This window comes from Agelaius tricolor, unplaced genomic scaffold, assembly GCF_023055355.1.
Source record: "Agelaius tricolor isolate 1412-34295 unplaced genomic scaffold, bAgeTri1.0.p SCAF_5, whole genome shotgun sequence".
NCBI lineage: Eukaryota > Metazoa > Chordata > Aves > Passeriformes > Icteridae > Agelaius > Agelaius tricolor.
Window position 1 is genome coordinate 13,108,960 of NW_027269265.1, and position 19,550 is coordinate 13,128,509.

At 39.1% G+C, this 19,550-nt stretch overlaps 1 protein-coding gene across 9 annotated transcripts in view; it reads left to right on the plus strand.

The window, feature by feature from the left end:
- BCL11B (BCL11 transcription factor B) overlaps positions 1 to 17,896 on the plus strand; it is a 97,711-nt gene extending 79,815 nt beyond the window's left edge. For 7 of the 9 annotated variants that reach the window (XM_071426503.1, XM_071426504.1, XM_071426509.1 and 4 more), the window contains one exon: positions 10,506 to 17,896. In XM_071426503.1, the coding sequence (XP_071282604.1) occupies positions 10,506 to 12,517 (2,012 nt within the window). In that variant the 3' untranslated portion in view covers positions 12,518 to 17,896. The remainder of the gene's footprint in view (positions 1 to 10,505) is intronic. The other 2 variants (XM_071426512.1, XM_071426513.1) reach the window with 2 other exon arrangements.
- The last annotated feature ends 1,654 nt before the right edge of the window (positions 17,897 to 19,550 follow it).

The following is a 19,550-nucleotide window of genomic DNA, read 5'->3' on the forward strand; positions in this document are numbered from 1 at the left end:
GGACCAAAATCCCCTGGGGAAGCGCTAAAATATTCTGAATAAACTCAGCCCGAGTTCTTATTGAGAGTAAAATACCATTTGTGGCACGTCGTATTGATTCGTCTTAATTGCGGTGCAGAAAAGAACATTCAGTTGCTGATGACTTTTGTACTCTGTGACAAGTCGGCTGGAGTTATTCTAACACTGCAGTTGGTTAACCTGAACAGACTGTCGTGCTCAGAGAAGGAGAAAACCTTATCTTCAGTAGCATAAACTATAGTATCATCTCCTGGCTTTACTCCTTTCTATCTTGATGGAGTGTCCTTTTTTTTTTAAATTATTATTATTCCCTGAAAACAGCAGCCAACAAACTGGAGGGAAAATGGAGCTTCATTGAATCAATCCAAGAAAATTCACATTCTTACCTAGTTATTCTCTGCAGTTTCCCTCCTTACACTTCCACCCCCATATCTTTAAAAAAAAAATCCAGGAACATCTGACCAGCTTTCATCTAAAGGAGTGAAAATCAGTGGAACTTGTCCTTGAGGATCCATCTCCAGAACCATTAGTTCAAGAGATTTATTATGTATATTCTGTAAAAAGCTGTGGCTTCTCCTGTGCATAAGCCTACAGTCTTAGCTGGCTGTAATGGTTTGATTTTTGTCAACTCTCTGCTCAAATAGGTTGCTGAATACCTTTGAAAAAGTGCTTATAACATGCATAAAAGATAAATATTTCATCTGAAGGAAAATACTTTGATGCTCCATGCAATTCTCTAACATTCATAAGGTCCAGTTTTTACCCTATAATTGCCTATCATTATACACAATTTACATATTCAAACATTCTCTACAAACCTTAGTCTAGCATGTTTTTATTACAAATTCAGATCAAGGGAATAACCTTTAACTTCAGAGACAAATGAGACAAATTTACAAGTGCATGTCTGCTGTTTTCTTGTGTTTTATAAATCCCTGCAGACCTGAACACTTTTGCTATAACGCCACTCAGAACAATATACATATATTACTACTTGTTTGTAGTGCTTCGGTAATGAGTCCCCTTTGTATTAGATAACCTATATAATTCAGCATCTAGGCCCTCCATAACGTCAATTATCTCCTCATAGCTAAATGTACATTCCATTAAAACAAGATTTAAAGCCTTTACAATACTTCTTTGGCTTGAATGTGGAGATTTTGTGGATTTAAAGAAGCAGAGATGGGAGTTAGCATTTGTTAAAGAAGCAATGAATTAAAACAAAAATGCTATTTTATTTAGTAACTATGAATAGACACCTAATACCCTTAAGAAATAGTTGTAGTAAAACAGACAGAAGTACTCCTGGGGAAAAAAATCCCAGGAAAATTTGTTTTCACCCTTTGGCTTTTTTTATTGTTTTCTAATTTACTCTTTGTTTCTCCATTATATGACATGGACAATTTCCTTCATGTACCCTCCATTTAGTTCCTATTCAGATTACTGAGAATTCTTGACTGTAAGATGAGAAAATGGCACCTTAGAAGTCTGTGGGAAAAAAAAAAAATCCCAGCACTTGCCAGTTTTCAAACAAAACTGCTTACAGGACACCGATTTAAAGGGAAGCTGCTGGCATATTTCATATGTTGCAGAAAAGACTGACATTATTTCAAATGCATTTGAATACCTTATGCAAAGAAAAGGCCTAAAAGTGTCCTTGAGCAGTACAAGGGTTTTTCATGAGTGCTGTAAATGGGATCCTATATATTAAACCACCAGCCACGGGTAGTCCTACGGTCTTTTAATCTCACGAGTGGGTACGATGCCCCTCTGTATCATTGTCCCCATTTTAGCTGTTAGTTTTCACTTATTTTATGCTGCAGGTTTGTAAAACATCTGTTCAGTCTGCTAGTTGATGTTTTAGGTTCAAAGAAACTATCTAAAAGACACAAAGCTGTTTAGATGCTAAAGGTGGAGTTAGTTGAAACTGTTGTATCACAAAGGGCTAATTTAAAAGTTAACTCATTCACTATTGATCTTTTAATATTGATTTTCCTGTTTGCTCCTTACTTTTCACACTTCTCCTTTCCTCTGCTTTATAAATTGCCTTTGCATTTTAGATTTAACACCAATTAGGAGAAGGTGTTCAGAGATGACAAACATGTTTTTTATCTTCCATTTAAATGGTGCTTCTGGGTAAAAATCCCTGTGTCACAAATTCCAACTTCTGCAACCCATTTTTCTTTCCTTTTCTGCACTAAGTAAAAGCATTTCTTATACTTCTGTAGGCTGAACATTAACTTCCAGTAAGCCAGAAGCTCTTTTAAGGAATGAGAAATTGGACATCCAGAAGGAAGTTGCCCAAAATGCCTATTGACATTTTATACCTAAAAATATAATATGACCATTTTGTAATGCACTAGAAATTAAACTGAGCTGTGCATTTGGTTCATTTATGTGAATCTGGCAGTCCAGATCTGAGGTATGATTAAGTCTCACAGAAAATGGGACCATTGAACGCAAGCTGCTTCAGCCAAAGGTCGCCCATGTCCATTAAGAAGCAGGAAGCATCTGTTTGTGTTATGCATGGCTGTAGTCTGCCTGCAGCCTCCTCCTTTTTTATAAGTCTAAATGCCAGAGAGGACATATAATATGCTCCTGGGGAAAGTTCAATGAAAAAAACCAAATGAATTGCAACTTGGTATATTTATGTAAGTCTAGTTAAGATCCTTGTTAGTGACAGCCTGGTATGGTTTATCTGGAAAAATTTGAAAATGTCTGCATTGGTGATCATCACAGCTACTTTGAATTCATAGCAGGGTAATTCAAATCAGAGTTTGGCAAGGTGTATCAGCTTGATATCGCTAAGACTTTCAAGGATTCATGCACTTTGTTCTTGGAGTTCCAAAAGGTTGGCTGTAGATAGCATGAGAGTCTGACTTCTCAACTCTCTATTGGTAATAAATTCATTTGGTTTTCCCCTAATTTAATAAAATAGTTAATTTGGTAAAATAGATATTTATTATTACAGAGTGACAAACAGATCATTTGCAGTTCTGCCTAATAGGAAAAAACCACTGCTGTAATGGCTTCAGAAAATAAAATAGTTTTCCAAAACTGGGGTAGCACTTAATCCACCAAAACTAGAGCTTGGCAATTGACTTTAGCACAGGAAGAATTAATAGTACATTGCTAACAGTAGTGTAATATTAATATTTATTAATATTTGTGTCAACCAGTACTACTGTAGATATTTTCCAACAGGTAGAAAATGCTCTCAAGAATATTCACATCACTAATCAAAATCAGTGGAGGGTATGATAGGGTCTTGTGGGGTGTGTAGGTTCTCTTGGCATAGAGCTTCTTGCATAATCTCTGTTGAGAGCTTGCAGTCTCACTAGTCAAGGTAGAAAGTGGATGGGGAAAGCTGTAAAACATACAGGCAGTGTGTGGGAGAAGAATATTGCATGAAGTCGTGATTTTTCTTGTGTTGAAGATGGCACTGGAGGAGATAGGCTATCAAGAGACAAGGTAGGAAAAGAGAACAGGGCCTTGTATGGGAGGAAATAGGATTCTGTAGCTGAGAAGCAACACCTCACGATTACTTCTTTCTTCAGACACCCCTGATTTTCCATCCACCTCTTAAAAACATTTCATTTTTGTTTCCTTGTCACATTCTTTCCTCTCCCTGGCCTCCTCCTGAGATTCTCCATTTCCAGATGATGACAGGCCCTGTGGCCCCTCATGCTTGGGCTTTTACACCTAAACCTTCATCTACTCTTCTTGACTGAGATGCACTTCAGGTTGGCTGAGATTTACAGGAGACCAGGGCTGTTTATCTGAGCGTAGAATTGGAGGTGCGTGGGCTGTGAGACTGCAGGCGACTTGTTAAGTCATAAAATACCAACTTTAGGTTCCAATTGACACTAACTTTATGAACTGTTGGTGATAGTCCCTGTAACCCTCAGCAGGATGTGCTGCAAGACTCTCTTGAGGTCTTTCTTTAGATGAGGCAGTATAGGGATGGATGAACTGTGTTAACTCTGGGGATGGAGCTGTGCTTGTTTTTCATCTTCAGTTCTTGCTGCCATCAAAACAGAATTAATATTAAGAGAAGTGGAAAGAGATATGGGACCTTTGTGTCTGTTGTTTAAAGCTAGTGACTGGCATTGGACTGGCAGGGGTGATTCACACCCAGACTTGGACCCTACTTTACATTTCTGTCTTAATTTTTATTGAGACTGTCAGTCCTTCTGAAATTGAGGTAGCAGCACTTCCAAACAGCTCTGTGAATGCAGGGAGGGAGGGCAAAACTCTCAGTATTGTGTCTGCTCAGATAATGTTTATTCTATTTTAAACATTGGTAGAATAAAAGTTCTTGCTAACTTGGAAAATTTAAGGTTATAATATGGCTTATAAAACCCCTTCAGCACAAATACTGAATACTGTACTCAATATATTAGAGATATTTTTGCAGACCCAACCAAGCACTAAGCATGAACTGATATAGGTCACATAGCAGATCAGCACCGCAGACACCTGAATAACATTTGGCCCTTGTCTGGATGATCTGTCAAACCACTTATGATGATATATTTTTTTCACCATGCAGCACTAAATATTTCCAGTATTTAATGCCCTTCTCTTTAATGTCAGCTGGTCTTATAAGGAGACTTGTTAAAATTGTGTTCTCAATTATGGCATTTTAATTTAATAATAATTCAATTAAAGGTGTGTTTTTTATGGAGCATCCATGCTACCTTTATTGGTATTATTAGGGTAACCATCATAATAACAAGGAGTAATTATTTAAATGTTCATTAAAAATCAAGTGGTGGAGAAGAAAGTAATATTGGAGGAAAGCTTGCAGGAACCTGATACATGTCTGTTTCTGAGTGCTACAATAAAAGGTGTCCTTTCTTTAAAGCTTGCAAGTTTCTACTTTTCCTGAACTTCTAAAGATGCAGTAAACCAACATTAAAATTCCTTAACATTTTTATTGCTGCTGTTGTAACTTTGTAAAATGGAACCAGAAACATTATCTGGAAATAGTACTAGTACTGCTAGAGGTAAGGAATGGCAGTGGTTATATGGACTGACTGCAGGTCTCACTGCAGTCCTGGCAGGGGTTATGGGTGGGTGATTAAAATGAGGGTGAGTTCATTCCCTGTTACCGCTAATGGAATTATTCAGGCATGCTGAGGGGAGGATTCATAAGGCACTGGATGTCACTGTAGCTCAGCAGAAAATAATGAATTCTCAACAGTTCTTATCTCACACTGATTATTGTTTGATGGTATCCAGAATAACTGAGGATATTTTGAGGGAAATTTTTATCTCCAGGGTAAAGGCGCTCAGCATTCAGGGTACATATAAAGTTATGTACCAACTGGGCAAGGAAGATCTGCATATCACTAAAGGATGCAAGTCAGACTGCAGGGGACAGATAAGTCAGGGATTCAGGCTGACTGGTGCAGTGGGGTGGATGTCTACAGACCCAGTCTAGTCTTGTTCTGACCTGTGTTTTCTCACTGTCTCCTGTAAGGGCAGAATTTGGGAGGCAGGGTCTGAATTCAGCTTTGTTTAGAGCTGTTCATGAAAGAGAAAAAGGCTCCTTATTGCATTGACATTTTGAACAGAACAGAATCTGTCATGCACTAATCAAGGGAACACATTTTAATATTTCTGGAAAAGACCATTTTTTGTCATAATATGCAGAAAAGGCAACAGTGTTCAATAAGTTCAAAGTTTATAATGACCTGGTTTAGGAGAAGATACTAGAGAGATTTTTAATCTCCCAGGTAAAAATACAGCAAGATCTAATTGTTGGGAGCTGAACTCAGCAATTTGAATTGGAAAGACAGCTTTTTCATACTGAAAACAGTCAACATGGCCACTGACTGCTCCAATACAAAGTGAATTCTCCCTCAACATTTCCGAATCAAATTGGGAGAAGGGGATGCTAAAAGACACAAAGCGGTTCAGCTGCAAATCCTTGGGTTGGATGATAACTGTGAGGTGCAGACTAACTTGTTTCCTGTGTTTTGCATGTACATCTGGGTAGGACAATATATTAAGATCTTAAATTTCAGGAAGAAAGATTTAGATTAGGCACTTGGGGAATCTTAATGATGGTAAAGGAGAGAAGGAAAGAGGTAGACTTTAAAAAGATTGTAGGCTCTCCATTTGGTGGCCTTTGAAGCAGGATATTGGAGCAGCTGGCATAGATATGAATAGCTTCATAGATATGGACATGTGGTGACAGGACAAAGAGGGAACTAAAAGAAAGTAGGTTTAGATAAGATATTAGGAAAAAAATTCTTTACTATGAGGTTGGTGAGACACAGGAACAGGTTACCCAGAGAAGTTACAAATGTCCTATCCCTGGAAGTGTTCAAGGCTAGGCTGAATGGAAATCTGAGCAACCTGGTCTAGTGAAAGATGTCCCTGCCCATGACAGAAGGGCTGGAACTGGATGAACTTTGAGGTCCCTTCCAATCCAAACCATTCTCTGACTCTGTTATCCTTTGGGTCAGGAATTGGATGAGGCCAAACCTTAGGGTTTATCCCAGTCCTCTCATTCTTTATTTCACAATCCCTCCTAGCCTTTTAATGGTATTTCTGAATACCTGAAATACCATTTCAGTAGGTCTTAGTAGGATTGAGCCCTACAAACCTCTGTCATGTCTAAACTGGCAGCATTTGTTTGGCTTTACTGTAACCTAGAAGCTACAATTGATTGCTCAGGAGCTGTGACCTGGATGTCTCATCTCTGTACATACACATATCTATGAACTACTGTAAAAATAAATTATACTTCAGCTCTCAGCCCTGAAATTCAAGCCTAGTTACAGACTGTAGGATTGAAACCATGTGCAATTCATTGAGCAGTATTAATGAAGTCTTGGCTTGTGTTTGACTCTAAGCACATGAATAATTTCATCACTATCCAACAGAGCACTTCAGCCTATGCTTAAGTTTCACTGATGTTGATTACTCACATGCTCAAAGTGAAGCACATGCTAAAGTGATAAAGACTGCATATGGCAAAGACTATATAGGTAGTTGTCATAAAGTGGGTATTTAGGCAGACTTCAGTGCAGGTGGCAAGGGATTAAGATAGCTATATATCAAAAATAGCCTTATAACAAAGACTTTTGTAGTGTAGGTGCCTTATTAAATATAAGGCTCATTCTTGAGCAGTACATGGCTGTTTCTGGGCATGTTTAAAATATTTAGCAAGTTTTTGAACATAAAAAATGTTCGGAGTGGATCTTCAAAGACTTTTTGACATTGTTCTGTTCTTAAAAGTGAGCATCTACACTGCTCAGGGCAACTTTTAGGCAAGATAACCAAAAGTGATAATATGGTAATTAATTTTTTTTTCTATTTTTTTTAAAGAGGGAGTCTGGGGAGAGTCTTTGAGGGCTGTAAAATATATATATACATAGGTATGCATATATGAACATTCATGAATCAGTCAGAGATTAGTAGCTGGGTAGCCTGAAGTCAATTTTGCTGTTGCGCTGAGGTCTCCTGAAGAGGAGCCCTGAGGGACATGAAAGCTAAACAAAACAAACAAGGGAGAGAAGACCTATGGCTGCTAGCATATAAATCTTATATCACTAGTAGCACTAATTTTGTCTTTTTGAAAGAAAACTATAAAGGTAGGGACTCACTTTCCCCTCTTGAATTTCATGGAGGTGAAATTTTGGAGGGCAAAGCAAACCAAAATATCTTAGTTCCATGTAACATGTAATAGCAAGCATCCAGCCAGCTGCCATTTTGAGGGTAATTTTTTTAATCAGCCATTTCAGTTTTAGGTTGGCCTTGATCCTCAGCCTGCTCAGGAATTTCCTTCTTGAGTATGTGCCTTTTCTGAAGTAAACATGTTGCTGTTGTTGTCGCCTAATACACAGCTGCTTTCTTCCTCCTGTCAGTTCTTGAGCTAAGCAAAGAGAATGCATGCACATACACAGACACTCAGTCATTTTATTTTTTTAAAGAAAAAAACTCCACAACAAAAAAAGAGTGCATGCTGTGACTTTAAAAATGAAAGAATTGAACAGCTGTGGGTAATAAATCGATTAATTAGAGTGGATAAAGTGAAGGTGAAGGGTGCAGAGCACTCTTTAATTTGAAGATATATGACCTTGTAAGATGCTGCACTTCATTTGCTATTAGATCACACTTCGGAAGGGGCTTTATTAAAATCTATTCTAGGGTGAGCTGAGGTAAAACATATTGTTTAAAAAAGCTTTTGACAGAGTATGTTATATACTTTAGTCTGCTTCAGTGATTTCTGTCACTTTTTATACTACACATGTTGCTGTGCAAGAAAAGTTAAAGGTCTAGACATTTTCATAATATTTCTGTAAGAAACAGAAATTTAAATATTTGAAGTAATAATGGGAGCATTTACTGTTGCTTTGGCTGCAAAGCTGACATAAAACTTCCTAACTGCTTCAGTGCTGAGTAGATTTTTAAGGGATAATGTATCAATTCCTTTCCATGTTTGTATGTGCCTCTCATTAATGTCAATAGCAGTTATAGGAACTTTTTTTGAAGCCAAGGGCAGTTACCAAACTTGTTTTTTTTTTTCCAATAGTGATTGTCAGAAATTAATCAAAGCAACTGTGTCTGGCACATACAAACAGAGTGTGGGGCCAGGGCATGGGGGCCACATCAGCCAGGCAGAAATATCTACTGTATTGTGTACATTTTTTATTGGCTGTGAGGAGACAGCTTCAGTGAAATCAAGGTTTGAAGCTGCTATCCACAGCAATAGCCCTACTAAATCAATAAGAGCATGAAGATTTGCACCACATTTATCACCTACCTTTGTAAATATGTCTCAATCTGATACATGCTTTTTCCTTTATGCTGTTATGGATGCACATTGGTTGATAAGATTAAATAAACTGACAGGCTGATTAGTAGGCAGATAATCTTCTAGCCTCCTTGTCTAAGGTTTTGTAGGTTTTGTCAGCAGCAGTCATTCCTGCAACAGCCAGAAGAGGGGAATTCAATCAGATTCTCTTGATGTGCCAAAGTTCAAATGTTTGTTTTTTGTTTTTTGGGATTTTTTTGGTCTGCTATGAGTCATTCCTCTTTACAAGGTAGTTTTGATAATATGTTTCTGTTCACTTTATAAACACTTTAATTTTCAAGCTCATGCAACAGGCTTTTGGGATGGCAGCGCCCCTTCTAGAAAGGGTCTGTTAGCTCAGCTTTGGATTTGAGCTCCCGTGGAGGGGCTGAATCAGGCATTGCTTGGGTCCTGGTTCCATCATGGGTCAGAAAGGAAGCTTGGTTCAAGTATTGAGCTTTCAGGAAGTTTAGTGCCTTTAGGTTCAGTGTGGCCATTGTTAGACAAGACATGTGCTATCATAAACAAACAAGCAAGCAAGGAATTAATTTTTGATTTTCCAAAATGGTCAGGTTTTTTTCAGGAAACCTCCCACTCATTTAAAAACAAACAACAAAACAAATCCTGGATCATGATTTTCAAGTTGACACATATTTATGGATTTATCAGAGTCTTGCAGAGGCATTGAAAAAAGGAAGGGGATAAGGAGGGAAGTGCTTTTTGCAGATACCACATAGTTTACATTGTGCCCAGGACTGGAATTTTCTAGCTAGCAAAATTATGACTGTGATGCAGACTTGTCCACACCTGTCCTTTATGTAAAGCTGAATCAAGGTTAAAGGAATGCTTTCCACCTTTATGCTGTTGTTCCAAGAGGCTAGAAAAGCAAACAGAACAGTGTTTTTGGCTCTGGTGAGCATTTCTGCATTGGAGGGCAGGCTCAGGCTCAGAAATTCTTGGGACCCGGTTCAAGCATGGCCCGACATTTGTTACTGTTAATTGCAACTGTGCTGTCGGCTTTGATTACCGGATGTTTCATTTGAGTGGCTTCTTGGTGTTTTGGCAAAAAGAACGTCAAAGTGGTTTATGCAAGGGTATGTTTTCCAAGCTCCTGTTGACTTGAATAGGACTTTTGTGGCTAAATAGCTACATAATATTTTAAAAATGGAAGTGCTGGCATGACTTATAAATTAAGCATGCATAAATTAAATTCAGCAAGATCTCAGGGGACTGCTGGATGAAGTATATAAAATGAGAGAGTGAAAATGACACTGAAGGTCCTTACAGGTGCCTTGTAAAACCTACCACACCACATTTTTCTTGGTTTTTGTCTGTAGTCATAAATCCCTTGAAACAAATTCCCGTTTGTGAAATAAACACATGAAAGGATTTGGATCCTTACACGTCATAAAAAAAGGTTTTATTTGCAAATTAGAGCATGTAAACGTATATAGCACAAATGTGTATGCGTGATATTTGTCATACATGTTAAGTGAATAAGTGTGGTGAGTAAATGTGCTGTTCAACAATTTATATCAGTCAATACGTTGCAATTAAATCCTTCTTTCAGAAATGCCAAGGAGGAAGTGTGTTAACAAAATAAAGTGAATGCCAACTGTATTTAAATGTTCTCCGCTGTATTATTTTTTAAGTGTTCTTTCTGTTTTTTCTTTTATAGGTAAAGATGAGCCTTCAAGCTATATTTGCACAACATGCAAGCAGCCTTTTAATAGCGCTTGGTTCTTGCTTCAGCATGCCCAGAACACACATGGATTCCGCATCTACCTGGAAACAAGCCCTTCAAACAGTTCCCTCACTCCACGCATCACCATCCCTCCTCCTCTGGGACCGGAGACTGTTGCACAGTCCCCGCTGATGAATTTTCTTGGAGACAACAACCCCTTCAACCTTTTGCGCATGACAGGACCCATCCTGCGTGAACACCCTGGCTTTGGTGAGGGTCGGCTCCCAAACACGCCTCCGCTGTTCAGCCCACCGCCTCGTCATCATCTGGATCCACATCGCCTTAGTGCCGAAGAAATGGGGTTAGTTGCCCAGCATCCCAGTGCCTTTGACAGAGTTATGCGTTTAAACCCCATGGCAATTGAGTCCCCAGCGATGGATTTCTCCAGAAGGCTTCGAGAGCTGGCAGGAAACAGTTCCACCCCTCCGCCAGTCTCACCCAGTCGCACCAACCCTATGCATCGTCTGTTGAATCCTTTCCAGCCGAGTCCTAAATCACCTTTTTTGAGCACCCCGCCACTGCCCCCCATGCCCCCCAGCAGCACTACGCCTCCCCAGCCTCAGGCCAAGAGCAAGTCCTGTGAATTTTGTGGGAAAACATTCAAGTTCCAGAGTAACCTTATCGTGCACCGGCGAAGTCACACAGGAGAAAAACCCTACAAGTGTCAGCTCTGTGACCATGCTTGCTCCCAGGCCAGCAAGCTAAAACGCCACATGAAAACGCATATGCATAAAGCTGGCTCCATGACGGGCAGGTCAGATGATGGACTGTCCACCACTAGTTCCCCTGAGCCAGGCACAAGTGAGCTCACTGGAGAGGGACTGAAATCCAGTGAGGCAGATTTCAGGAATGAGAGCGATCCTTCCCTGGGCCATGACAACGAAGAAGAGGAAGAGGAAGAGGAGGAGGAAGAGGAGCTTGAAAATGAGAGCCGGCCAGAGTCGAGCTTTAGTATGGACTCAGAGCTGAGTCGTAACCGAGAAAACGGCTCCAAGTCGCTGCCAGATGAGAAATCCCTCGTCTTGGGAAAAGTCATTGAGAATGTAAGTCTAGGTGCCATTCAGCAATATAATGACATGTTAGCTGAGAAACAGAAGAGGAGTAGCTTCATGAAAAGGTCCTCTGACCAGCGAGACTTGTGTCCCCGAGACCTCTGTCAGAGAGATCCGGGTGACGAAGACTCAGTGGTAGGAGAGCTGGACCGCACTGAGGAAGGTACGGTCAATGGAAGAAACTTTGGCCCGGGTGAACCCTTCCCAAACTTGTTCCCCCGCAAGCCAACACCTATCACGAGCCCCAGTTTAAACAATTCCTCTAAAAGAATAAAGGTAGAGAAAGATTTGGACTTGCCACCAGCAACGATAATACCTTCTGAAAACGTTTACTCCCAGTGGCTGGTAGGGTATGCAGCATCGCGGCACTTCATGAAGGATCCGTTCCTCGGATTCACAGACTCCCGACAATCCCCCTTCGCGACCTCTTCCGAGCACTCATCGGAGAACGGGAGCCTGCGTTTCTCCACTCCACCGGGGGACATGCTGGACGGGGGGCTCTCAGGGCGCAGCGGCACGGCCAGCGGAGGCAGCACCCCCCACATCAGCGGACCCGGCCCCGGGCGACCCAGCTCGAAGGAAGGACGCAGGAGCGATACATGTGAGTACTGTGGCAAGGTCTTTAAGAACTGCAGCAATTTGACGGTTCACCGTCGGAGCCACACTGGAGAGCGGCCTTACAAATGCGAGCTCTGCAACTATGCATGTGCCCAGAGCAGTAAGCTGACGCGCCATATGAAAACGCATGGCCAGATAGGGAAGGAGGTCTACCGCTGCGACATTTGCCAGATGCCCTTCAGTGTTTACAGCACCCTGGAGAAACACATGAAAAAGTGGCATGGAGAACATTTGCTGACAAATGACGTCAAAATTGAGCAGGCAGAAAGAAGCTAAGGCCCCCCCCCCCCCCCCCCCCCCACCCCCAATCCCCTCCCCACCCCCACCTCCGCTAGGTTAAATTTCAGGGGTCTAGGTAACATTTTATTTGTACAGTTTAACTATTGCCAACTGAGAAGAGATGACCTAACTTGCCTCCGTAAACATAACTTAGCATAACTATGGTAAGGTGCCAGACTTTGGCACTTAAATATAACCTGTGTCTACAAAGTTCTATTAAACCCGAGGGTTGATTAAGGCAGTAAAAATTGTGGAGCCTTTTAACTGTGCAATAATTTCTGTATTTATTGGGTTTTTGTAATTTTTTGGCATGTGCAGGTACTTTTTTTATTCTTTCTGTTTAAATTTCTTTTAAAATTTTGTTGGGTATCCCTTTTTAATTTTACCCAGTCGTAGCCTGAGATTACTTGCATTGTAGGAGAGAAACATATCTTTTAAAATTATAATTTTTGGGCCGCTGCTTTGTTGAAATTTAAGCTAAGTGTGTGTAATTTCTTGTGAGGAAGCCAACATTTGAACTGAAATCTCTCTTTTTTCTTTTTTCCCTTTTTCTTTCTTTCTTTCTTTCTTTCTTTCTTTCTTTCTTTCTTTCTTTCTTTCTTTCTTTCTTCTCTTTCTTTCTTCTTTCTTTCTTTCTTCTCTTTCTTCTCTTTCTTCTCTTTCTTTCTTTCTTTCTCCTTCCTTCCTTCCTTTCTCCTTCCTTCCTTCCTTCCTTCCTTCCTTCCTTCCTTCCTTCCTTCCTTCCTTCCTTCCTTCCTTCCTTCCTTCCTTTTTTTTTTCTTTCCTCTTCTTAAAAAACCTTGAAGATTAAGGAAAACAAAATTGTACAGCGGATAACAATCTTTAAAATTAGCACTTTCTTTTGAAATTGGATCAAATACATAGCACTGACAATGTCGCTGAAGATAGAGGCCTTTTCTAGATGGATTTCAGCACTAAAGTTATAGCAACAAAAAAGACATAGATGCAGAAGGCTGCTACACTCAAAACCCAGAAACATTCTTAATTGTGCATTACTATAGGATAGTTTCTTCTTGTTAAAAGCTATGGCAACATAACGATGCCAGTTTGTCACTTTCTGGAGTGTTTTTCCCTCCCTCTTCCCCTCCTGTGACTCTTCCCAGAGACAATAAAAGTACATCTTGAGCATTTTAATATTATTTTCAAACCTCAGAGGAGCCAAATGCCATCTTTTTTTTTTTTTTTTTTAAACCACAAAATCGTAAATTTGAATTTAGGACATCTACTTTAGTCCATATTTGCTGTAGTTGATTACTAAAAGATAGGAAAGTGTGAATTTCTCAATGAAAAGCCTCAACTCAGGCATTTGGTTTATGAATAGAAATATTAGAACTATCTTAGATGCTGTACAGTGATGTTATTATAAAGAAGGGAAAAAATAAATTCTGGTTGATTTACCTGTCTTGGCAAGATTCTGCTCCTACTGAAGTCGGTAAGATTTTTTTCCAACTTAATTAGGAACAGAATGGAATTGTATTCAGACAAAAGCATTACGACAGAGAAAAATTAAAGCAAAGAAAAATGCACCTGCTCTACTTTCAAATTCCAAATTTTTAAAAGCCTTTTTCAACTAATATTAGCAAACAGTAGACAATTATGGTTAGAGATTTTAATTATGTTGACCCGCACTTTAAATCTTTTGTTTGTGGTTAAGAGAAATATGGCTTCTCAACAAGAAATTACATCATATTCTACTTGGCCCAAAGGTGGGTTAAACTGTAAAGGAACAGCTGAGATTAAGTGTCAGTGTTGCTAAGCATGGCATTCACAATACTGGCACTATAAAGAAAAATAAATAAAAATAATTTATTGGACAGTTTTTCTACTGCCATTCAATTTGACGTGAGTGCCTTGAAAACTGATCTTCCTATTTGAGTCTCTTGAGACAAATGCAAAATGTTTTTGTGAAATGGAAAGACTTTTAAAAAAAAAAGTAAAACAAGAAAAGTACATTCTTTAGAAAAAAAAAGAGCCACATTTACTTAAAAAAAAAATTACTGGTTGAAGATAGTGGACATGAAAATGCCATAAGACCCAATGAAATGAAGATGTATACCCAGCACAACTTCGGACATACATTAGCTGAATTATTCTCAGCCTTTTTTTTTTTTCAGGACAACGCTGCTTAGGAAATGGAATGGAAATGATTTACTGCTGAATTAAAACTCAAATGACACAAATTACAAGTTGCTATCATTGAATGAGAAAAAACAATTCAGGAACAACGGCTAATTTTTTTTTAAAAGTTAAATTTAGTGCACTCTGTCTTAAAATACGTTTACAGTATTGAATACATACAAGGGTAAAAAAGAAATTGTGTGTATGTGTGTTTGAGCAATCTTTTTTTTTTTCAAAGTTTGCTTAATAGGTTATTAAAAAAATGCCATAATGGCCATGTGTATATTGTTTTCTTTTGGTGACGGGGTTTTAGTATATATTATATATATTAAAATTTCTTGATTACTGTAAAAGTGGACCAGTATTTGTAATAATGGAGAATGCCTGGGCATTTTACAAAACCAGAAAGAAAAAAAAAATTTTCTTTTTTCCTTGAAAATGTTGCAGTAAAATTTAAATGGTGGGTCTATAAATTTGTTCTTGTCACTGTAACTGTAAAGTCTTGAGTTTTAGTAAATTTTTTTCTGCCTTGGGTGTTGAATTTTTATTTCAAAAATGTATAGAATCTTGTATTCGGGGATTAAAAGGTGATTGCTACACCATGTAGAAAAAGTATGTAGAAAAAAGTGCTTAATATTGTTATTGCTTTGCAGAAAAAAAAAATCACGTTTCTGACCTGTACCTATTTTTCTCTTTTTTTCTCCCCTTCTGCCCTTCCCTTCCCCTTCTGGAATGGATATTGATATTGGTTGATTCATATGATGTAGGCACTTGCTGTATTTTTACTGAAGCTTGTAATTTTTTAACTGTACGCTTGTCCTTTTAAAGGGATTTAATGTACCTTTTTGTTAGTGAATTTGGAAATAAAAATAAAAACAAACAAACAGGCTGCCATAATATATTTTTTTAATTTGGCAGGATAAAATATTGCAAAAATAAAAAAAAATTTGTATGTGAAGTCCTTATTGTACAGGAAAAAAGGGGGTTGTTAGACGACCTTTGAGTAAAAGAAACAAAACAAAATAATTAAGTGCTTTTTTATTTTACTTTTTTTTTTCTTGTTGTTGTTCACAAATAATTTTAGTTGTATATATATTTTTTTGTCAGAAATGGCCTACAAAAAAGTGCTGTTCCCACAGGGCTCTAAATAACGTCAAAGTTGCCTGGACCCCTTGCATCAAGGTTTTACCAGGTATGGTTGAACCAGGCTGGATGGATATTGCCTATTTGTGTGAAAAGAAATTCCGTTCCTGGAAAGGTGTCTGGGGTGACATCCCACAGCTTCCCTGCAGATCTGAGAGAGAGAGAGGAGATTTCTTCCCCTCCTTCCAAACAAGATGTCCAATATATCTTCCCTCTCCTGGCCAACCCCCACTCATTGCTCCTCACACCCTGCCACTGCCCTCTGGAAGAAAGTCTTTTTATAGCAAAAAGTGAGAGCTGCTGCATCACTTTGACATAAAATGGTGAAATGGCCTGCTGTTGGTACAGCTGAAATCGGGTTGAAGTAAAATTAGTCCAGGCACAGCCCTCCTCTTCCCTGTCAGAACAGGATCGACTCCGTGTACAGGTCTTGCCAGTCCATGTTATTAGCTGCTTTGCTGCTGTTCACTTCTAATTGTACATTCCATAAATTTCTGAATGTTTGAGGGACTGGGATGAAATCCTGTACCTTTTGATGTCTCTCTTCTTTGCAGTTATTTTTCTCTCTCTCTCTCTCACACTCTCTCCCTTTTGGGTCGAGGGGAAGACGTGGCAGAAGAGGCACTAATGCTTTTGTGAAGGGGAGGAGAAAATGATCACCGCTCTTGCAGAAAATGACGGTAAAACTTAAAACAAAAACAAGAAAAAAAATATGTTGCCATGCCAAATTATTCTGCTTTCATCGGTACAGAACCACTGGAGCAATTGGAGAAGCATGGGTGTGACAGTAGGGAGAATTTGGTCCCCCTTATCAGATAGATATATGCCTTCCTGGCTTGAATGTCGCACCCTTAAGTCTTCTGGACAAATTCTGTATCTCAATTAAACTGATATAAATCAGGAATTATTCATCACTCTTAGTCCTGGATTATCCAGCATAATTGAGGTTGGAATGTGGTCCCTTAAAGGCACATTTTCACTTTTTGGTGAAAATACAGATCTCTGGCTTTTGTATAAATCCAGTCATGCGACAGAACTCAGAAGAATCTCTTGGACTTGCAACAGTGCAACGAAGATCAGAAGTTAACTGCACATTTTCAGTCCATAATTCATTGATTTAAGAAAGAATTTCACTTTTCATTTTATTGTAAGTTGTTTAGGAGTTTCAGTCTCACTGTTGTTTTTAATTATCCAGGATAGCTAACACCAGCAGTTGTCTAATTTTGTGACTTAGATCACTGAAACTAACAATAAGTCACCCAAAAGCACAAGGGTTGTGTTTCTGCAGACTGTAGTGATACTGAAATGGCCCTCCTTTTCTTCTTGCTTAGAAGAGACGTAGTTTACTAGGCCATAAGCACAATGTAACATGGACATAGCTAGAATGCTGCCGTAGTTCTTTTCACACTTTTAGTTTTACATTTTTTTTAAGGTTAAATATATTACTTTCATTGTGTGTAGTCTTGCTGCCATTGAAGTCCAGAACAAAACTCCAGTTGACTCCCTGGCAACAGGACAGGTGCAGAAACCTGGTTTTGGAAAGAAAAATAGAAATTTTTAAGGAAAGGGTCAAAAAAATCAGCATTTCATCCCAGTCCTATGTAAAAGACAGTCCAAGGTTTTGTTTTTCACAGGCAAACTCATTTTTATGGTGCTCTTTGTATTTTAGAACTGCAAAGCAAAGTAACATTGATTTAAGTTGTTTGCATTTGTACCGGCAAGGCAAAATATTTTTATTACCTTTTTCTATTACTTATTGTATGAGCTTTTGTTGTTTACTTGGAGGTTTTGTCTTTTACTACAAGTTTGGAACTATTTATTATTGCTTGGTATTTGTGCTCTGTTTAAAAAACGAGAGCACTTTTTTTTTTATTATGGATAAAATGTTGAGATGGCTGGAGGTCATTTCAATATGGCTTAGTGAAATATTTATTGTTCCTTTTATTCTCTGTACAAGATTTTTGGCCTCTTTTTTTTCCCCTTATTGTCACAATGTTGAGTTCAGCATGTGTCTACCATTTCATTTGTACGCTCGTTCAAAACAACGTTTGTTCCAGTTTCAAGTTATAAAAATAAATTGGACATTTGACTTGATCTCCAAATCTTGTCTTTCCTGTTTTTTTGGCACTGAGGGGTGGGAAGGGGAAAAAGAAGGGAGCAAGGGGTTGAAGCCTCAGCACAGATGATAGAGCTCCTGCCGCATTTTCTGTCAGTTCTCATGGGAGTCCATCAGGAGAAAAATCTTGTTTGAGAAGGATATGTGAGAACCTGAATGATGCTAAGCAGATGCTCAAGTTCTGCTTTCATCCCTTGGACTTAAATAGAATGCAAGGTATATCCTGAATAGAGGTCTTGAGAGAAAATGGTAGAATAATGCTTGAAACAGACACATTTCTCATACAAAATTATGCTATGTTTGGGGCCATTATCTCAGTTTTATGAAGGTGCTGAGAAGTGCTTTGCTCGTGTTTTTTTCCTTCCCTCCCCATAAATGTAACCGTATGGTGTATGCACTCGGGTTTGTTACAATGTTCTGCTTTTTGGATGCCAATGCAAATAGGGAGAACACTTGCAAATTCAACTAGAACCTGAATTTGGGCCGCAGACTGTATTATGTGAGAAGTACCAAAATGTAACTGCAGCTAAACATCTGCTCCTCCTTCTCAGCTAGGACATGAACATGAAAAGGTAGAATTTTGCACGATTTGCATTTTGAGGATAGAGCGGACAGCTACAGGCAGTTCACTGTCCTGATGCTCTTTGTCAAACCAACCTGTTAGCTAATGCATGGAAATCTTAAATAAGAGAATTGTTATTCAAACCATTACTGGAAAGCATAGGAAAGATTTGGAGTGTTGGAGACCAGATTCTGGTTTCCTGGAGGCCCTGGTCCAACAAACCATGTAGCAGGCTTTTGATTCAAAGCAGGCAGGTAATTGAAATTCATTTCAAAGGAACTGCTCCTGGACTTTAAAGTATTTGGCTCAACTCAGAAGTCAGGAGGGGAAGCTAAGTGGTGTGTGCTACAGAAGAGCTCCTACAGATGGTCTCTTCCTGATCTCAGGCTCCCTGAATCTACAGTCTAAATTTAGGTATGTGTGTAAGCGCTTTGCTGGATCAAGGCTTCAGAGTGATATAAAAGTTACAGGCTTTGAAAAGTTGCACTCATGAAAAAACAGTGAAAATGAAATCAGAGCCCGACGCTGACAATTATATTGGGCAATAGTTCACGCTATAATTTCCCAAATGCCATGTTCATTTTGGATGCCTTCTGAAGTGAGCTGCAAGGGCTGTTACATTTTACTTCTAAGTTTTGTACAGTTTGCATTTGAATGGGGTGTTTTTGACACCCCATAAACATGACTTCACTCCAGCCAAGCTTTACACCACCATGTCATTTTGCCGGCTGTAAAGACGCTGCAGGCCTTGCAGATGTTGATGTGGTGCTCGAAGATTTAGCGGCAGCAGCCACTGCTGTGCATGGCAGCTTGTGGATGGGAGGGTTTGGAGGTACAAGGGGTCTCTGTCTACTGCCTCTGCTAGGGAAAGTGATATCTGCCTGGCAAGGAGAATTCTGGAAGTCCTGGAAGTTGTAATGCCTTAACTCATCACAATTGGATATGCTAGAACTTGTCTGTCAGAGCCCTGATTACCCACACACATTGGCATGAGAAGAAAAAGTAGAATTAGGCCATTTTGACAGAGAAAATGTGAGAAATCACACAAATAAAGCTGCAAACAACTAAAT